Here is a 19376-nt window from a genome sequence, read left to right as displayed (position 1 = left end):
GAGGGAAGCGTATGCCACGTGTTTCATTTGAAAGCTGGTGAATCTTTCAATGAGTTGGTATTATTTTTTATGGAGTTTTATCTGTCAATTTTGATGACGGTTTAGTGTCTAAGGTCAACTCTTTGGTAGGAGTTTGTAAAATGCCAGCCAGCATATCAGATGGAGAATTTTATTATTTCGATGGAGAATTTTATTTTTCGATTTTATCAAAAGTTTGTGTTTGAAGAAGCGCAAATTAAAAAGATAGCGACTGCACGCGAGAATGTGAGATTTAGATGAACTATTTAAACATATATGGTTACTATTGATGGGATTGAACCTAGACCCTATAACAAATATACCTTTTTAGTAATTACACAGCCACTTGACTTACGCATACTCCATTAGGTAAATCTTCACCAGGAAGTGAGCATCACCGAACACCATACCTATGAGACCATGGCTGCACCAAGCAAAACCCCCTAACAAAAGATTGTGGCTCCTGTCAAATAGTATACCCTATTACTCTTTGCAACTCCTTTGGAAATATTACCTGAATGGTATTTCTTTCCTGTATTTCAAATACTTCGTCACATTACCTAACAAGTTATTGGGTGTTCTTTTAATGGTTTCAAGACTGCAGGATTATTAATGATACCGTTTTGAAAAATGTTAATAAATTCCAAAATCCATTTCGTCGTCGATGGCGACAACCGCTTTTTTGATTGGTACTGCAGTAGCCCTTTGGTTGGGTATTGGAGCAACATTACCGATTGATAAATCCTAACTTTAGGTCTTTTTAAATTGAATCAATTAAAAAAAAATATCATGATTTTGGACACGAACTCTTTCTTTATTAAATTGGATCGGAGGGATCAAAAGCGGCTAATTCATATAGAGCCATTGAACCGCCCAACCAAACAACCAAAGCCGTATGCATTATATGAGCAGAAAGCAAGCGGCGGGATCATTCAATACGACAAGTATGAACACGATACCAAGGCAAACCCATGGAAATACCCTTTATCAACGAAAAATAGACACTATGTAACTTTATTGCATTGGAATACCTCCCTTTTGGGTGGATTCTTTCGGAGAAAGGATTAATATTTGTTCTATTCCATTAGTAATTAAGGGAAGAATTACTCGAAGAAAAAGAGAAGCGGATCTATTCTATACCGATAAGTATCAATACGCAATGGGGTTGATCCTATTTTTATGAATGAACGCATCCCAATTTGTTCATCATTCAAAGGACCTATTGGTAAGAATTCTCTTTCATTCATTCTGTCTTTCTTTATTTTATGGCCTTATTCTATCTATGTATAAAATATGAGGCCAATATTATTAAGACCATTATTACGCTTCGGATCAAAGTGAAATATAGTATTTAATTCTTTTCTTTCCTTTAATGCCTATTGGTGTTCCAAAAGTTCCTTTTCAAATCCGAGAGAGGAAGATGCGATTTGGGTTGACGTATAGTGCGACTTGTCAAATATATTGGGTCATATGGGATTCCCCGTTCTCTCGCCCGATCGAGATATCCTCTGTTTACCAAAAAGATTCATTGAATTATCAAAATTTGTAGCGTGAAGTGCAATTAGAGATCCATTTCATTTTTTGGGGGTATCCAGATTAATATTTTCAATTAGAATGATTTATGGTTGGCTTGGTTGGACCGAAAAATGAAGCATCCAGTTCGTTTAGAAAAACCCAATGAACAATATTTGTAGCAATAAATGCGAGAATATTTACTTCCATAATTTCATTGTTTTTTTACTTACATAATAACTCGGATTTAATCCCATAGAGATGATAAATTTGTCGCTTGTAAATTCAATGCAATGACTTACATTTCAATGACATCGAATCGGATCAATATCATGAATAACAATATCTAGGCTATCAAATCGATTCACCGTCGAGAATTGAATAGTATAACATAGGAAGATCTTTTATCCACACGAATACAAAAAGTGATGCTGGTCCAATCAAAAGAATTCCTTTCCTTTATTTCTATATATTCTTTTCCACCCTTTCTTTTCGAAAATCTACCGCCTTCTTTGTACAATCATCGATGATGTATCATCATCGCTTTTCCACTTTCACCGTTTACAAATAGTTTCCAAATAAACCCCAACAAAAAGAGAAAGGAAAAATAAAAAAAAAGATAAAGATATCGTTGGGAATGAAATTTCATCATTTGTATCCCTTTGTGAAAAACGGAGGATCAATTGATGTATTTAAAAATTTTATCCGTCGGGATTGACGGGCTCGAACCGCAGCTTCCGCCTTGACATGGCGGTGCATCCACTAATTCGAACTTAATTTGAAAGCCATATTTCGACCGGGGTTTTCGGGATGCCCTAATAACCAACGAATGGCAAATGCTTTTCCTTGTGTGGATCCTATTTCAATAGGAACTTGATGAGTCGATCCGCCTACGTCTTGCTTTTCTTTGCTATATCGGAGTTACTCCACATATTGCTTGGACGTAAAAGCAGATAGTGGATTTGTTTCATCTTTTGTTGAATCTTTTCAAGGCTCGATAGATAATTTGATAAGCCAATGATTTTTTTTCGTGTTTGAATACGGTTAACCAACATGTTAACTAATCGATTACGATAAATTGGATCGGATTTTGCAGTTTTGAATTTAATAAAGAAAGAGTTTATTACAAATTGTCGAAAGATTCGATTCGTTAGAATCCGATCCAAGAACGAGGATTATTAGTAAAATTGAATTTCCGGAGATATAGAAAGATGCAAAACTCTATATTTCTATTCTATTTTTCTCTATTTAAATTCTATATACATACATAATAGAGGAAGATAAAATTCGTTTTATTTGTCTCTCCAAATTCAATTTCATTTCACGAAGGAAAAATTCGCTTTTTATCTTGTTGCTAGAGGTTTACTCATTAGTAATATCTTTTTCTTCCTAAATTATTTATTTATTTCATATAGCATATAGAAGGAAATTGATTTCATATAGAAAGTATAGATAGATTACTATGTATCGACTGAACCAATGACTATTCATGATTCCATAATTGAATCAATGCTCCAAACTAGAGGAATGTTATGGTAAAACTTCGTTTGAAACGATGTGGTAGAAAGCAACGTGCGACTTGAAGGACATGATCAGCTGTGGATGTCAAAACTCACCACTTTTCGTTATGTAGAAATGAAGGTGCTTTTTGCTCGACATCCTTTGTTCTATTATAATCCATCTTTTTGTTGGGTTGTTGCTCAATTACTCTTTTACCCGCAAATGCAATATAGGCATTGGGTTCAGCAATAATGATATTCCCCAACATACCAAAACTCGCAGTCACTCCACCAGTAGTAGGAGATGTAAGAATTGATACATAAAATAACTTTTTATTTGATTGATAATCATATAAAGTGGAAGATATTTTAGCCATTTGCATCAAGCTCAAACTTCCTTCTTGCATGCGTGCTCCTCCGGAAGCACACACTAGAATAAGAGGTAAAAAATTATTGGTAGCCTATTCGATCAAAAGGGTGATTTTCTCGCCTACTACGAATCCCATACTCTCCCCCATAAACTGAAAATCCATAACCCCGATTGCTATAGGAATACCGTTTAGTTGACCCGTGCCTGTTTGAATAGCCTCAGTTAATCCTGTCTTTCTTTGATAAAATCAATACGATCTTTATAAAGCTCTTCTTCAGACTGAAATTCAATGGGATCCAGAGAGATCATGTCTTCATCCATATCACATCAAGTCACATAGTAAGCCTAAAGAACGATTTCCATTAAATGAAAACCTCTCAAATCAAATGAAGATACAAGTATAAACCTCTCAAATCAAATGAAGATACAAGTATTCCCCTTGAATATCTCTCCAAACCCCATACACATGCACCGGTACATCGTCTAACACATTCTCTGTCGACCCTACTTCCTTCTCCCAAGCCTTCTATAATACTCCATCCACGTCTTTGGATCAACGCATGTTAATTATTGATTTCTTTTCTTTTCATTAATTCAGTTAGTGCTTCAGCAATACTACCTTATTCTTGATTAACCATATTAATAGTTTTTATCAACGACATTTCAAAATATTTTCCACCGCCCCGCACCACCTCGGAAAGAGGGAGAGAGAGAGCCGCGTAGCAAAGCATAAAACGTGACATAACGTCTGTCTTTGCACGTGGGGCAATGAGTTATTGGAACATGAAGGGTTAAAAAGATGCAAATATGGCAGGGGTAGGAGGAAACAAGTTTTGAGGTTAAGGAAATTTGTCATTATAGTAAATGAAGGCAGGCTTGGGGCTAATTGTAGATGGTGGAGAGAGGTGTGGAAGCAGAAGCAGGAACAAGGTGGATTACGCTTCTTTACCGTCAAAAGATCAGACCGAGCTGCTGTCCATGGCGGCCTATTAGTGAAAAGATCCGGGTAAGTCCCTTTATTCTATTTATGCTTTTATTAATCTACCAAACCTTGTTAAATAACAGTCGTTAGTTGTGGAACGTATTTATGACAAGGCGCCGAAATTTTGGTAGGAGGAGGAAGTAGAACGGGATATCAAGAAAGGGAAAAAAGTTAAAAAAGATCAGGAAGAACGAGGTGGAGAAAAAGATCGATTCCCGAGTGAAGACCCAACTTGACTGTAACAAGTGAAGCTGCGCTTGTATTAAAAAACAAACACTACCATGGTTGAAATTTAGGGGGGAAAAAAAGGGTTATATCATCCCCTTTATAAGTTGTAATTTCATTTTCCTGGTCCGTGTTCCCATGCAATAAATCCTGCATAACAGGTAGCCTTTGAGAATGTGCATATAAACGGTACAGATTGCCGTAGAAACTCGAAACCTACAGATTCAAGTTCACAACACTCATAATTGTAACAAATTAGGCAGTATTACCTTTTCTACGACTAATTTAATATTAGAATTTGAATGAAGTACTGAAATATACATCTGTGCTTCAAGTGCCGCAGTAATAAACGCAAATGTCAAATATAGGCTGACAACAGAGTAAATTTCAAACATTAAATATATATATAGCTGATAATAGGGTATCCACTCCACTAAGGCAGTGGAATTACCTAAGCCGATTCTTGAAAGCTTGTTGGACTCTCTCGCGTAATAATACATTTGCAATATATCGCTCAATATATTTAAGATGCTCAGATGAAGATCCCTGTCTTAGTTTATGATATTTATGAAGCTTCTTCAGTCACTTCAACAAACCTACCATGAACCCATTTCTTGGTTACAGCAGCAACTGCTTTAGAAGCCACGTTACTGTCCTTCAGCTCAACTTTGGTTCCATTGATAATCCTATTTGTTTCCAACTGGTTGAATTGCTTTGGTGAATCAGACTCCTTAATCAAACTTTGAAAGTCGAGCGTTGATAAGCTATAATTATTCAAGCTTGGAGAAGTAAGTTGCTCATCACTGTCACCGTTCACTATCCTTGGGAACATGAAGTTATGGAAATTGAAATCCTCGTTCTTACTTAATGAAAGGAATTGGTTCCCATTCACTTCCTTCTGGTCGGATTGACTCAAAGTACTTTTTTCTGACTGCATTTTCTTATCAACCTGACCAACTGGTTCAGCTGAATCAACAGAAATATATCCACCATTCTCATTGGATGTAACAAATCCTCCCTCTATCGATTCGATTGATTGAATTGCTTCTGCTATAAGCTTTCTGGTTTCAATGAGTGAAGCTTGAGCAACAGGGCTCTTCATTGCAGCAATCTCAAGGGCTTTTGCAGCCTTCTCAGCTTCAGCAATTAAAAGTCTGCAGTGTCACACATGTGATCATTAAGTTATGCAGTGACTTAGCAACCTATAGAATGATGCATGGTAACGTAGCTAGTCCTCATGTTATATACTTGAAGAATATAAGCAAAGACTAACCTTGCTCCTTCAACAGCTTCAGTTTTCTTCAATTCTTCAGCAGCTCTTTGTGCTCTGATGTTCTTTAACATCTCAAGCTTGGAACTTGCCATAGGATCCTTATAAAGTGGTTTATTTCTTCTACACATCCTTAACCGCTCGATTGGGCTTATAGTCACACTAGTAGTAGAATAGTTAGTTTCATTAGCTTTCTTCTTTGAATGACTCTGCCTAAACTGGGAACTAGTTGTTGGCTTCCTCTTCGGTTTTCTTTCAGCTCCATCTGATATGCCATGAAATTTTGCCAAGCCAGAGCAAACTCTCTCACGGTAATCCTATTCGGGAAATAGCAGTAAATGAAAACCAACATTCAGATGCAAAGCTATAAGGATATCTTGTCAGCATTAAAATCAGTATGAACTGCATCAGCTGTATTGAGTCGATTTTAGGTATTCTTACAGTCCATAACAATTCAGTTAACTGAAGGTGGCTACATGGTGGTGCAGGGAACCAAGATTAGCTAAACAATGGAGTTCATAATGAATCCAACGAAGGTTGAGACTTGGGTGTCAATTATATCAATTTTACACTCAACTCCAAAAAATTCTGATCTTTATCAATGCCATAATTTCACTGCTGAAGGCAAAAAAGCTATGCAAGGCACTTACAGGATCAGCCCATTTGGCTGCAATGGCTGCTGCAATTTTCCTTCTTTGTTCAAGTGATTTTGGTGCTCTCTTGCTACCTTTTGGTCTAGGCATCGTTTTCCTTTGCTCAACACTTTCCAACCACTCCTTTGCCAATTGCTCATCTAGCACCTTGTATGAATCCCACTGTAGCTCTTCCTCACCAAGATAGCCTTTCCTGGAAGCTTCAGCAATCAAGTTCATCCACTCAAAATGGCAGGTTTCCTGCACCATCAACTTCTCACGGCGCTTTTCCCATCCCATTCGTACTCCAGTTCCAATTTTTTCTCTCGTCTCTTTGCTGTAGGATCATCATGATGAAATATTAACAAGGTAGAAAAATCCATAAAGAACTTTTAGAAGTTTGATATATGGTAATTGAAAACTGAAATACAAGGTTCAGAACATATATCAGAACTCTGAATGACTGGAGTGACAAGAAATAATAGAGGAAGATAAAAAAAAAGCGAAACCATAGTAACAAAGTACCCACCTCTGAGTATGTCCAAGGTTAACCAACTTCATTCTGACCTGCATTGTGAAATTTACATTAGAGTAAGAAATGTAAGAAACTCTGAAGCAACTATATATGATGATATACGATCAAGAAAATATAGCACAATTAATCTCCCATTCAAGTAGCTCGTTTCCCTTTCTTCATAGAAAATGAAAAGTTATTTGAAATGCTTTCTCCTCAAAGGTTACCTTGTTTTACCAGAAAATATTGCCCGAGAAACGATCTAAATGATAAAGTCATTAGAAAGAAACATTCCCAATTCCACAATGTAAACAAGCAACCGACTTTTCAAACAACTTAGCTGCTAAAGGAAGATGAAAAATTACAGCAACTAGCCCTTTTATGCTATGGAGGTTTCATGTCACTTCTTAAATCTATAATGAAATATTGCAGTCATAGAACATACAAAATAAAAAGATGGAAGGGACCTTCTAGGAGTATAGATCTAACCAAAATGAACTTCAGATTCAAATTCAATTGTTTACTTTTGGTTTCTATGCTTAACTAGCGTCCACAAACCAAATGGATATTAGTCCATCATCCATCCATAATGGGATTATGATGGTAAAAGGAATTGCTTGGACCAGTTAATTAACAAGTACCAGATAATAACTTAATTGCTGGAAAAGGGTTTCCCGATATATTTGGTTTCATGCTATGCAAATAAAACATACAAAGTTCAATCCCTGTGATAACATAAAAAATTCTTACATGACATCACCTTAGGATTCTGCATTGCAAGCCTTGTTCTCTCCCTTATCCGCTGAAGGGTCTCTGCAGACAAATATATATGCATTTATGGTAACAAGTCAAGAATGCACTAATTAAAATAGAAAGGGACTGATTAAAGAACCCAGGTCATTTACCGGCACTGTGCTTCCTGCCTTTATTCCATGGTGTGTTTCCTTTATTTGCTTTAGAAATTCTCATCCGTCTTAACTTTTCTCTTTCGTCCGGTTCTTCATCTGAGTCTCCGGACTTCAAGGACTCAAGCCGAGTTGACGGACGACTTGAATCACCACCAAGCTGTGATTTATTAGGTTGGTCTTCTTTTGGAACAGAGCACTTGGGTTCAAGGGTAGCAACAGCCCTAATCTGAAGTCTTCCACTTGGATTCTCCAGGTGTCCCACACTAAAATTGACCCTTTTTGGCAATTTAGAGGATTTCCATGGATTTGATAACAGCTGCCCATAAAAAAGGGTTTGAACCCTCACTGGAACCAGAGGACCTTGCAAGGAAGGTTGAGCGCTGGCAATATCTATTCACGCAGTCAAGCACAATAAAGATGCTCGTAGTTAATTCTCAGCAGAAAGCTGGTGAAAAAAAATCATAAACACAAGAAAAACAGTCCATATTTATTCAGATGAAGTGAACCAGAACAGGGGCAAATAATAACAAGAAAAATCATTAACACCCTAACCACACAAAATCCACACAAATTCCAAAAATTCAAATTGAAGCTGAACACGACAAAAAAATCTGAAATTTTTCTTCTTATAAACTTTCAGAAGCAATAAAATCTATGGAAACCAAAGCAAAACAATGGGGAAAATAAAAAAAGTGTACCTAGTAAAGGCATGGAGGTTCATTCAGCCCAAAGAATCAGACTCGGGACTTATAAACTTAACAAAAAATAATAGCACACTTGAGATGCCCGCATTTCAGTAACCAAAAGTGGTGATACTATCAGAATAACATAAGTGTAAAGAGCGTGGCTCAGAGAGAAACTTGGATGCGGAGGAAGAGCACACACAAAAGAGAAAAACAAAAGAACGAGAAGCAGAGAGAGCCACACAGAAGTTAATTAAGAAGAGATAGTCGTAGAATTCTCTACTACATACAATTTGTTTGATATTTGCAGGTACTGGGTTTGGATAACGTCTTCAGGTTCAGCCTCTATTTTCAAATGAAAGGCCGGGATTGATATTAAAGGGCCTTGGAAATTGGTGGGTTAAGTTACACCCGCACCCACCATTTCTTGAGCCCAGAGTTTTGGTTCGATTTCATACTAAACCAGTCGTAAGGCCCTTAAATAAGTTTATTACAGGTCAATGTTTCTGATCATCTTACTCTTTTGTATGCTAGTATTTTGGAAGAGTGCGGATAAATATAAGCAAAGGGAAGGAAAAGAAGAGAAAATATATATTTATTGTTTGTTTGGATAGTTAAAATCTATCTTGTTTGGTTCAACTTTGGAAAGGAAAGGGATTGAATTATTTTTCAATTTTATTTTTACATAAATAATATATAATTAAATTAAAAATACAAATATTCTGCATAAATTTCATAGTTAAAATGTTAACCAATAATATATCGACATATTCTTGTTTAAAACAGACTTTATTGATTAAATTACAAACACCATTTTAACCAAATTACAAATTAAGGATTCATAGTAATCTAACAAAATAAAAATAAAATAAGATTGTTAAAATTTAAAAATAAAATAAAGAGATAATAATCTAAAAATATAATCTAATGATACCTAAAATATTGAGATCTAATAATTCAATATATATATCAAACAAATTTAAAATTAAATACTCCTAGTAATTTACAAAATAGAAAATCAAAATAAGATTGTTACAATTTTTTTTAAAATAAAGAGATGATAACTAAAATATAAAATCTAATTATACCATAAAAAAAAATTGATACTTGTTTTTAACTTCAAAGTTCAAATTTTTAACAGTTTAAAGCAATAAAGAGTTAATATTTAAAAAAAATAAAGAGTTAATTGTAAAATACTAGAAAGAAAAAAAAGTGTATTTTAAATATCCTCTCATTTTTTTCTCAAATTAAAATAAAAACAAAGAAAAGTAAATCATTCTCAACTCTCTTTCCTTTCCCTCGGTTTTTTTCCGATTCAAACCCGTTGTTAAAGACCTTTTGGGCCGATGATTAGTATAGTAGAAGACAATCCGGGTAATTGGACAATTGCAAACGCGGATGGGAAAATCTGAGGTATTGCTCTACCTCCCTGCTCTGAACAGAATATAGTGGAAAAAGGGGTTCTTGATCAACCTGGTCAGTGAAATTGGAGGACCTTAGGGTAGACGGGATCATGAGCTGAAACCCGCCCCTGATCTGTTTATATCTTTTGTTTTAGGGGATGCCCTCTTGTAGTTTCAGACCACTTTGATGGCTCTTCTCTTCCTCTTTGGGAGTTTGTTTCTGTTATCTTTGATCTTATGAAATCAAATCCTTCTTTGTGACCAGAAAAGAAAAAAAAGTTGAGTGTTTATTACTCTTCTGCATAAGTTGCATTTTTCTGATCATTTAACTCGTGCTACTGCTAGTTTGGTTTTTGAGAAGCGTGTTATTATTAGTTATATCTGTATATAAAAAAAGGACTAATCCTTTTGGTCTGATTATGTAGTGTAGGCTTAGAAGTTTTAATTGTCTAAGCAAATTTTTATTGTCTAGCATGGATTTTCTGTTCTAATAAGAAAAGATGAAAGGAAATTTCCCTTCCAACTTATAAATTAATAAACAAATGAACCATTAACAATATGAACTTTCATTCCAACCCCTCAAGAAAATTCTGAGTAAAATCTAAAATCTAAGGTCAAATAAATAAGTAATATAAGATGATTTTGAATATTCTAGATTTTTCATTCAAAGTTCTTAATAATCTAGTTTTATTTCATAATTTTAAACCTAGGTTATTATTAAATTTAAAATTGTCATATATTAATCACATACGTAAGTCTTCTAGAATGGTTTATTTCCCTTTTATGCATGCAATTTTAAACTTGTTAGATATTATTTTTAAAGGAATAAAATCAACAAAAAAGAAAAGATTGGTTCTTTATAATTATTTGACGTCTTCTTGCTTCAGACAGACATGGGAAGCTGCGGCAGTAATTATAGTAGCACGTTTTCACTTTTAACTTTTATTATAATTTGGTCATATAATTGAAAATCTCTAAATATTTAGCCGCCGGTAAATAGCAGACAATATTTTACACGGTAACGATATTCCAGCCAGTCTCCTTAACGTATTGACCATATGGGGGCAGTCAACCGTCAGCCTGGTTACCATTCCAAGTGACAGGAGGAGCCAAAATTTGACTCCGACCCACAACAAATAAATTCTCCTTCTCCTATTGCAAGCGAAGCAAACTTGCTTGAATTTGAAGCTTTTGTAGAGGTAATTGAATTTCCAACTCCATCACCCTGGTGATCAGCCAAGATGCTCCCGATAATCTTGCTGATTTTCATGGCTTCCCTCGTTGCCAGCAGCCTCTGTGTTTACCAAAAAGTGTCGAAACGATGGTTTGGAGGTAGCGGAAGCGGCCATGAAGTTAAATGCGTGGTTTGCCTCAGCAAGGTCTGCAAAGGGGAAAAGCTCCGGTCGTTACCAATATGCCACCATAGTTTTCATCTTGACTGCATCGATTCATGGCTCAGAGTTCGTCCCACTTGCCCTCTTTGCAGGATTAGCGTAGCGCCTGAAAGGAATTTTCTCACTGCTTCCTTGCTTTCTTTGGCTAAAAGACTTGGAAAATGGGTCGAGAATCCACTTTATTTGGAGCTTAGAACGGCAGTTTGTGAGAGTTTTGGCTATATTTGATCAACTTTTAGATTAGGGCCTAGCCTAACATGCTAACCCTGATTCATTCTTAGAGAGGAGAGGGACCCTGTACATATTCTATCATAGATGGTTTGCCTTTTGTTTACAAACAAGGTGATATGAAATATGATCCTATTCTTTTGTCCGATATACAATCCTTTATTGAATTTGCTTTTTCTAATTTCCGCCCCTTTTTCGAGATATATGTATTTTGTTCAAAAAAAAACTTTGACAAGTGAAAGAGGATTACCAGCAATCAAGAGCCAAAGCTTTCGTATAATATGTAAAATAAAGGCCTAGAGGCCAGTAATCGTAAAACCCGAATTGAACCGAATAGAGGTAACCTTCACTTCAATCAAGCTTTTATCGTTGACAAAAAAGAAGCAAAAGAGGACCCAAGCTGAAACTTTGATCGGTAGACAATCAAAGCAAGGTGGGCAAACCACCAAAATGAGCAAAGCCACCATTTTTCTTGTGGCGACAGAACCGTTCTACTGATATGAAACAACAATTGTGAGGAAGCTCATAATATACTAAAAAAAGGAGCCATCATAAGTTTGATGGAAAGAGTCTTCACCGCCTCAGCAAAAATGCCTAGTCTTCACCCTCAAGCGAAGACCAAGGCCCAAATAAAACAAACTAACATAAAGACCGCCCAAGTAAGCCAGTCAGCATCGCTCGGAAATAGCCTCTAATAGGGGTCAGGGAAGAGGAAGGCATAACCCAAGGCCAATGACTTTATTATTTCGAATCAAGTCTCTACTTGCAGAAAAAAAAAAAAGGGTCTGGTGAACAAAGCGAAAGTAAGAGTGGCAACCGACAGCCAAATAATCGATTGCCATGGAAGCTTTAAAAGAGCTGAAGGACCTTTTAACCCAACAAAACTGCTATGGCTAGTCGGAGTGGTTGCCGATTACGTTTTCAAAATCCCAACGGTGGGACGAAGATCATTGTTAGAAGGGGTCTATGGACAAAATTTGACATCGATCCAACAGCCAGTTTATTAGATCGGAGAAAAAAAAGGATGAGATTGGTAAAGAAAAGGGTATTTGAAAAGATAAATGCACAAACTATCAAGAAAGAAGAGGTGAAAGAGGAGGTCAAGGACTTTGAATGTAATTAAAAAAATCTCGACCTGATAACTGATAACGATGAAAAGCTGCAATGGTGTCTCGGAGTACTCTAGAGTCTAGACCCCCCCCCAAAAAAAAAAAAAAAAAGTATTCTTTCACTAGGATCATAAGAGTTCACTAAAAATTTATCCTTTTGTTTTGTTTCATTCAAAGAAACGTTATGTTCGATGCTTACAATGGGAAGGGGCTTAAGGAGGGTTTTGTTCAGAGCCTAAAGCATTTTATTTAACATTAAAGTTGAATATTCCACCATATTATTCAAAAATTACTAGTTTATGTATAATACTCAATTCATAACCTTCACTCAAATTTAAAATAGGCTCAACTAACGACTAACTTCTTCTTTTTCAATTTGATATTTAATTTTTTTTGTAACAAGTGTTATTTAAATTGTTTTTCTTTCTCAAGTTATTTAAATTATTAAATCTTTTAGGAATATATTATATTAGTGTATGGGGATAAAAATAAAAAAATTAAGAAAAATACTTCAAGACTTATATGCATGTTACTTTTTTAAGATTGTATTCACTCCATATATATTATGGTATACAAAAAGTTATTTCTAAATAAACTTTGAGAATACAATGAAGTTTAATGATTGTCATGTTTTGCACTTACGAAAAATAATTTACTTAGCATTGAGCGAGCATAGTAAAATATCAATTTCTATAAAATTCTACAGTAATTGCTTATAAAACATTCTAGGAATATAATAAATAGTTGGAGAATAGAAATAAACTTTTGATATATATTTTAGACATATAATAACCAAGTGACATAACTTTTAATCACTTATAACTTTTTATTTACAACTACTAAAACATTATATATATATATATATATTAAAAATGTTTCAACATATTAGTTGACAAATTAGTAATTGTTGTTCTTGTTTCTTTAGTACCTTTAGTCATCCTTAATACTTGTCATGTTTCTTTGGATTATTTACAAGTGGGATTCAAGCTTTTAGTTTTACAACTTTAGCTGTGGCTTATATAGGCTTAAATTAGTATTTAAGCTATGCATTTTTTTGTATCTAAACATATTTTTTGTTACAAGTGGCACCTAAACTATTTTTCTATTATTATTTTTATACAAAATATTATATTTGTTAAAAAATTGATCAATAATAATTTATCACATCATATAAACTTTAAAAAATATTTTTAAATTTATTTTATTTTTCTTTTACGTTATTTTTCTCTTTATTTTTCCTCTTTTTTTTATAATGTATGACAATACCAGTGATGCTCGAAATTTGCCTTTATAAGGTCAAGATGCTAGCAATTAATTTCATCAATCAGAACCAATTCGGATAGGAATTGAACCGTTTGACTTGTAATCCAAGACATGTCACTTGAACTAAGCTAAAAACTAATTGAACCAACTTTATATATTTTTAATTTTAATTTTTTATGAATTTTAATAATATTTAATCAAACTAGAATAACTGATCAAACCCTAAACGATTCAACCATCAATCCAGTTCTAAATAAAGAAAAAATAAAAACAATATATATAAAAGAGAAAATAATATTTTTGTTTTTTACCACATGTTAATTTTAATATATTTTTTAAAATTGACTTAACGATTTAACTAACACTTAATTAATAAATATAGGGAAAAAAGTAACTTAAATATCACTTGTAACAAAAAAAATGTTTAGGTATCAAAATAAGGAAATGCATAATTTAGGTACAAATTTGTTAATTAAGCTTTTTTTTAAATAGACTTAACAATTTAACTAACGAAATTATTAAAAAAAAATAACTTAAATGCCAGTTATTACTAAAACAAAATTGGTCCTAAAATAGAAGAAAAGAATATAATTTAAGTATTAATACGTAAATTAAGCTATTAAAATAGTTATATATAATTGCAAATTAATGCCAGCCAAGAGGACTGGGGCTTAAACTACTATTACTATATCGAGTTTATAGTTGCTTTTTCTTTCAGCGATAAAGCTTTATGGAGTTTTTTATAACATAATATAAGTTTGTACCCAAAAAGGAAAACCATAATCCATTCAACATTAGTTCAATTGTTACCATTGATAGTGTGACTGATTTAGATTTAAATAAATAAATAAATTTTACTTAAACTCTAACAGTTTAATGGTAAATTTAAATTGACGATATATTTAATTGTAATTAATATAAAAATAACAGTAGTAATAAAATTAAATATTAACGCATTCGTATTCTACCGCTAATTTAAATTCACAAAACAAATTGAAAAGGAAAATGATAGAATTAAGTAGATTTTTGTAGGTAGGGCCCACAAATTCAATGAAGTAGATAAACGGAATTGACGTCTCCGAAACACGCCCACCCACGTTTTGCTAAATTTTATTTCTTATTTTAATTATTTCTTTGGGAAGTGAAAGTGATAACTTATAAGTAGAGATGAGAAAAGACAAGAGAAGACGAAAATTGATTTGAATTAATGCTGTCTTAAAATGTTTCTTTTAATTTATAAAATTGTCGTTATTTGGATTATATTGAATTTGATTTTTTATTTAATTTATAAATTTATAAATTTAAATTTATTTATAAATTTTGGTTTAACGTATATTTTTAAATAAATTTTTAATTTTGTATGAATTTATATGTGAAATTTTAATTTGACTTAATTCTCACAAATTATTAACATAATTATTGATATAATATTATTTTATGTTTATATTTTGCATGCCCAAATAATTATATTTATCGAATATAAAAATAAATTAATATTTTTATTTCTTTAAATTTGTATAATTAAATTAAAATTAAAGCTTTATGTGTATGCACTGGATCAAAGTTCATATATCAAAATTTTATTTTAAAATGCTACAAAATTTTTAAAATATTAATATTATATAATAGTTATTGAATATTATTATTCTTTGGAAAAAATTAAAATTTTAAAAATTAAAAACTTACCAAATAATATAAAAAATTAAAAATTTCAATTCATAAAAAAAATCTAAAACTCAAATAAATTAGTATGACAAAATTGAAATTTAAATCGAATTATCATCAAGGATTCAAAAATTTAAAAAAAATCCATTAAACTAAACCATACGCAATCCTCACAACTGAAATTTGATTGCAAATTAAAATTTTATTTCTCTTTTTGTTATTACATCCCAAACTTGATTTATTGTGGTATTTAAAATTAATAAATCTTGTGAGATATCCGAAAAAGAAAAAAGGCTTGTGTTTTGAAATGTACAAATAAGCATTAACCAGCCCAAAGCGACTCCAATCCAATGGACCACATTGTTTATCCTTTCTTGCTCGTGTTTTTTAGGCGTGTGGGGATGTCTAGCACATGGGCCAAACTTCAAAAGAAAAAACACCTTTTATCTTGTGACGTGGAATTGAGTCAAAATATTAAAATAATTAATTTTAATATATCGATAATGATTTCTTTTATTTTTCTACAAATTATATTATTTTTATTCTCATAATGTCTTTATCTTTTATAATATTTATTCATTAAATATTCTGTAAATTCAATAAATAATCATTCGTTTTCCATTCATAATACCATTCAAGCTATTTGTCCAACACTACTAACTTATTTGTTGCAAATTGAGATTAATCAATAATTTTCACTCACGAGCCATGTTTTTTCTATCATCTTATTTCTTATAACCTTACTTCTTTACTTATTTTGTTATAAAATTATTTCATTGACTTAAATATTAAACAGCATTATCAAATATAAATTTTATTATTTTCTAACTTACTTTCATTTTATGGGAATTCAAAAATATTTTAATCTATTTCCAAACTCAATCCATAAACACCAAAACGAAAAGATAAATATAATAATAGATTTTTTTTATTTTATAAAATGAACATTTTGACAATTAACTGCTCAACTTTATATTACTTGCAAGAAAATCTAACTGAATATTTAAGATCTTAACCTAAATTTTATGTCACAATCATCATTTTAATATAAAACTGCATACCCTTATTTATGTCACAATCATCGTTTTAATATAAAATTGAATATCTCTTACTGATTATAAATTTAAATTTTAAATTAATTTAATTATATTTCAAGCTATCGATGATGTATTGAAACCGTTAATTTAACCATTAAATGACACGTAAAGAATTTATATAATATAATTTAAAATGAAAATTTATATAACATTCTATAACATAACTTAATTAATCTGGATTACGTTGTAAGAATTGTCAAATCTTCAACAAAATGCATCAAGTTAATTACATCTAATGTCATCAAACAATTAGTAAGTTTACGTTTTGATTATTTATCTTAAAAAAAATTATAAAATGTTCATTAAATTATTTGAAAGTTTCCTTTAAGTCACTAACTATTTAAAAATTATTATTTAAATCACTAGGTTGTTAAGTTATTTTTCTTAAAAAGTTTAGCTAACGAGCTCTAAGCGACAATTTGATAATCAATATATTAGATTAGTGCCCATTAACAAGTAGAAGAGCATACCTTAGATTCGAGTCAATTTGACGATCAGTGTCAAAAGTCAGAAAAGAAAGTTGTTTGGATTTTAATTCGCAGATTTGTGACATTGAAAAATGTTTCATGAAAAAAAAAAACTAAACTAATAAGAGAAGGAGAATGAGAGTTTTTTATTAGTATAGGCATTATAAAGAAAGAATGTCATATAACAGCGGTGTTAATAATTCAGCGAGTTAAACGAAAACTTTCAAATCGTTTAGTGACCATTTTGTAATTTTTTAAAATTATGATATCAAAATATAAACCTACTAATAAGCTAGTGAGCTTTAGTGTAATTTATCCTTATAAGAACTTTTGAATTTGTCTTTTGCGCCGCTGTGGTTTTGACTTTTGACCCGGGTAACTTTTATTTGCTTTTAACGTTTTCTACCTCTTTTTCTTTATCTATTATTTATTTACTAATTTCCAACTAATAGCTCTCTAATTGAACAAACCTAGAAACCTAAAGATTAGATTTGAAATTAGGATCTCCTTTCATGATGTAAAATGGTGGGTTCTAAAGATGAAAGGTAAATAGTAGATTTTTGTTATTGAAAATAATGTAAGTTTTAGTTTTACAAAGTAAATAAAAATATTTTAAACATACATGCTATTTTATTCTAAAATTGAAATTTTATAATAAAGAATAAACATATAGAATTTTGATAAGATAATATGATAGAATTTTTTTAATTCTATAAGCGAATTAAAAAATATCAGGCCAATTCTTATTATTTTACATATAATTCATAATTATATTTTAAAAATGATCCATTTATCCACGTCAGTATTTGTGTTTTACAACTTGATGTCATCGATTGGTCATTATGAGGAGGAAAATCATTGGGTGTTCATCATATTGTCTAGCCTTAATTTTCATTATTTTTGGGTATTCCAAAATGTTAAAAGTTTAAAAGCCCCAAATTGTGGACAAATCATGGTGATTACTAGATTGTTTCGATGTGGCAACAGCGGTTAATTGCATGCCGAACGCTCTTAATACTTTCCTCTTCTACAAACAAAAAACTAATCCAATTTTCTAAATGTTTGAATGATTTTGGAACTTGATTGATTTCAGGTCCCATTCCTATATTTGTTTAGTGTTTATTAACCCCCAAGACAACATCATGGCCTTAGCTATTATTACACTGTTCTGAAGGTGGATTATTAAAAAAATAAATAAATCATTTTGGATATATGTATATGTATATAAATAAATAAAAGAATCAAATAAGTAAGTTTTGTATACTCTTGAATTTAACTTTTAAATTTAAAAGATCAAATAATTTCAATTAGTATAATTAAATAATAGGTGAAAATTTTATGATATGTTTTATAGTTTTTAAAATTTTAATTTAAGAAATATTACACGTTTAAATACTTTTGAATTTACGATCTTCAAATGATTACAACAACAAATTTATTAGTTGAACATTCAAAACTTAACTTGCTTAATCAACATAATAAAATTATGTACAAACTCGATATTTAATATAAAGTAAAGTTTGAATCCCGACTTTTTCAGAGCTTATGAAGGGTGGCTAGAGATCTAGATTTTAGTTGTAAAATTGTGCTTAACTTCTGACCCAAACCAATTGTATTTGAAGTCAATGGAATTCAAAGTGTGATGAATTAGAAAAGTCAAATTAAAACTAAGCATGCCAAATTCGGTTGGCTGAACATCTTTGATTTTTTTTTTCCAGTTTTGGTTGTCGAAGCCACCCCATCATTTAAATCCTTGGCCGGGAGAAAATGAATTGAAACTTCATCTGCATAATTTTCATAACCCATGTGGACCATACGAGTAACCAAGTTTCAGGGTAGTTATTTTATTAGTCAGTGTACTGTGCTATATAAGTTCACCATTTACTCTTTTTTTGTTTAGGCCCATGCACCGGAGTAGAATTCTATTAATTTACTGCTGGATTTTGAGTTAACAAATCTTTAAAACAAGTTATAATTGTAACTGTACATCAATAATACATTCAAATCACTAATACTAGAAGAAAACATTATCAAATATGGTATAAAATTTAATACAATCTATATATTTATTGAGACTTGACATAAAATAAAATCCGAAAAAGTTAATCCATACATGATTTACTCAAAACGAATTTTG

The 19376-nt window shown here is 31.8% G+C and overlaps 1 protein-coding gene across 3 annotated transcripts; it reads right to left on the bottom strand.

The window, feature by feature from the left end:
- Positions 1-4871: 4871 nt before the first annotated feature.
- LOC108453776 (uncharacterized) lies at positions 4872-9027 on the bottom strand. 3 transcript variants are annotated; one of them, XM_053028972.1, is made up of 7 exons: positions 8904-9027; positions 7928-8320; positions 7783-7835; positions 7038-7075; positions 6527-6845; positions 5880-6193; positions 4872-5760 (listed from the first exon to the last, which is right to left on the bottom strand). In XM_053028972.1, the coding sequence occupies exons 2-7, from the start codon at positions 7989-7991 to the stop codon at positions 5172-5174; spliced, it is 1377 nt and encodes a 458-aa protein (XP_052884932.1). In that variant the 5' UTR covers positions 7992-8320; positions 8904-9027; the 3' UTR covers positions 4872-5171. The 3 variants fall into 3 exon arrangements, with proteins under 3 accessions (XP_052884932.1, XP_017607556.1, XP_052884933.1); XM_017752067.2 differs by having other exon boundaries at positions 8629-8908; XM_053028973.1 differs by lacking the exon at positions 8904-9027 and adding an exon at positions 8629-8897 and having other exon boundaries at positions 7928-8375.
- Between the last annotated feature and the right edge of the window lie 10349 nt (positions 9028-19376).

Source organism: Gossypium arboreum, chromosome 5 (genome assembly GCF_025698485.1).
Source record: "Gossypium arboreum isolate Shixiya-1 chromosome 5, ASM2569848v2, whole genome shotgun sequence".
NCBI classification, from domain to species: Eukaryota; Viridiplantae; Streptophyta; class Magnoliopsida; order Malvales; family Malvaceae; genus Gossypium; species Gossypium arboreum.
This window is presented reverse-complemented; position numbering and strand designations above follow the sequence as displayed.

What these genes read in the sequence shown, in the direction of transcription:
- LOC108453776 (XM_017752067.2), bottom strand. An exon ending in AGGCAGGAAGCACAGTGCCG is followed by an intron (nt 7,836 to 7,927) that starts GTAAATGACCTG and finishes ATTTGTCTGCAG; the next exon opens with AGACCCTTCAGCGGATAAGG. An exon ending in GAAGCTGTTGAAGGAGCAAG is followed by an intron (nt 5,761 to 5,879) that starts GTTAGTCTTTGC and finishes GTGACACTGCAG; the next exon opens with ACTTTTAATTGCTGAAGCTG.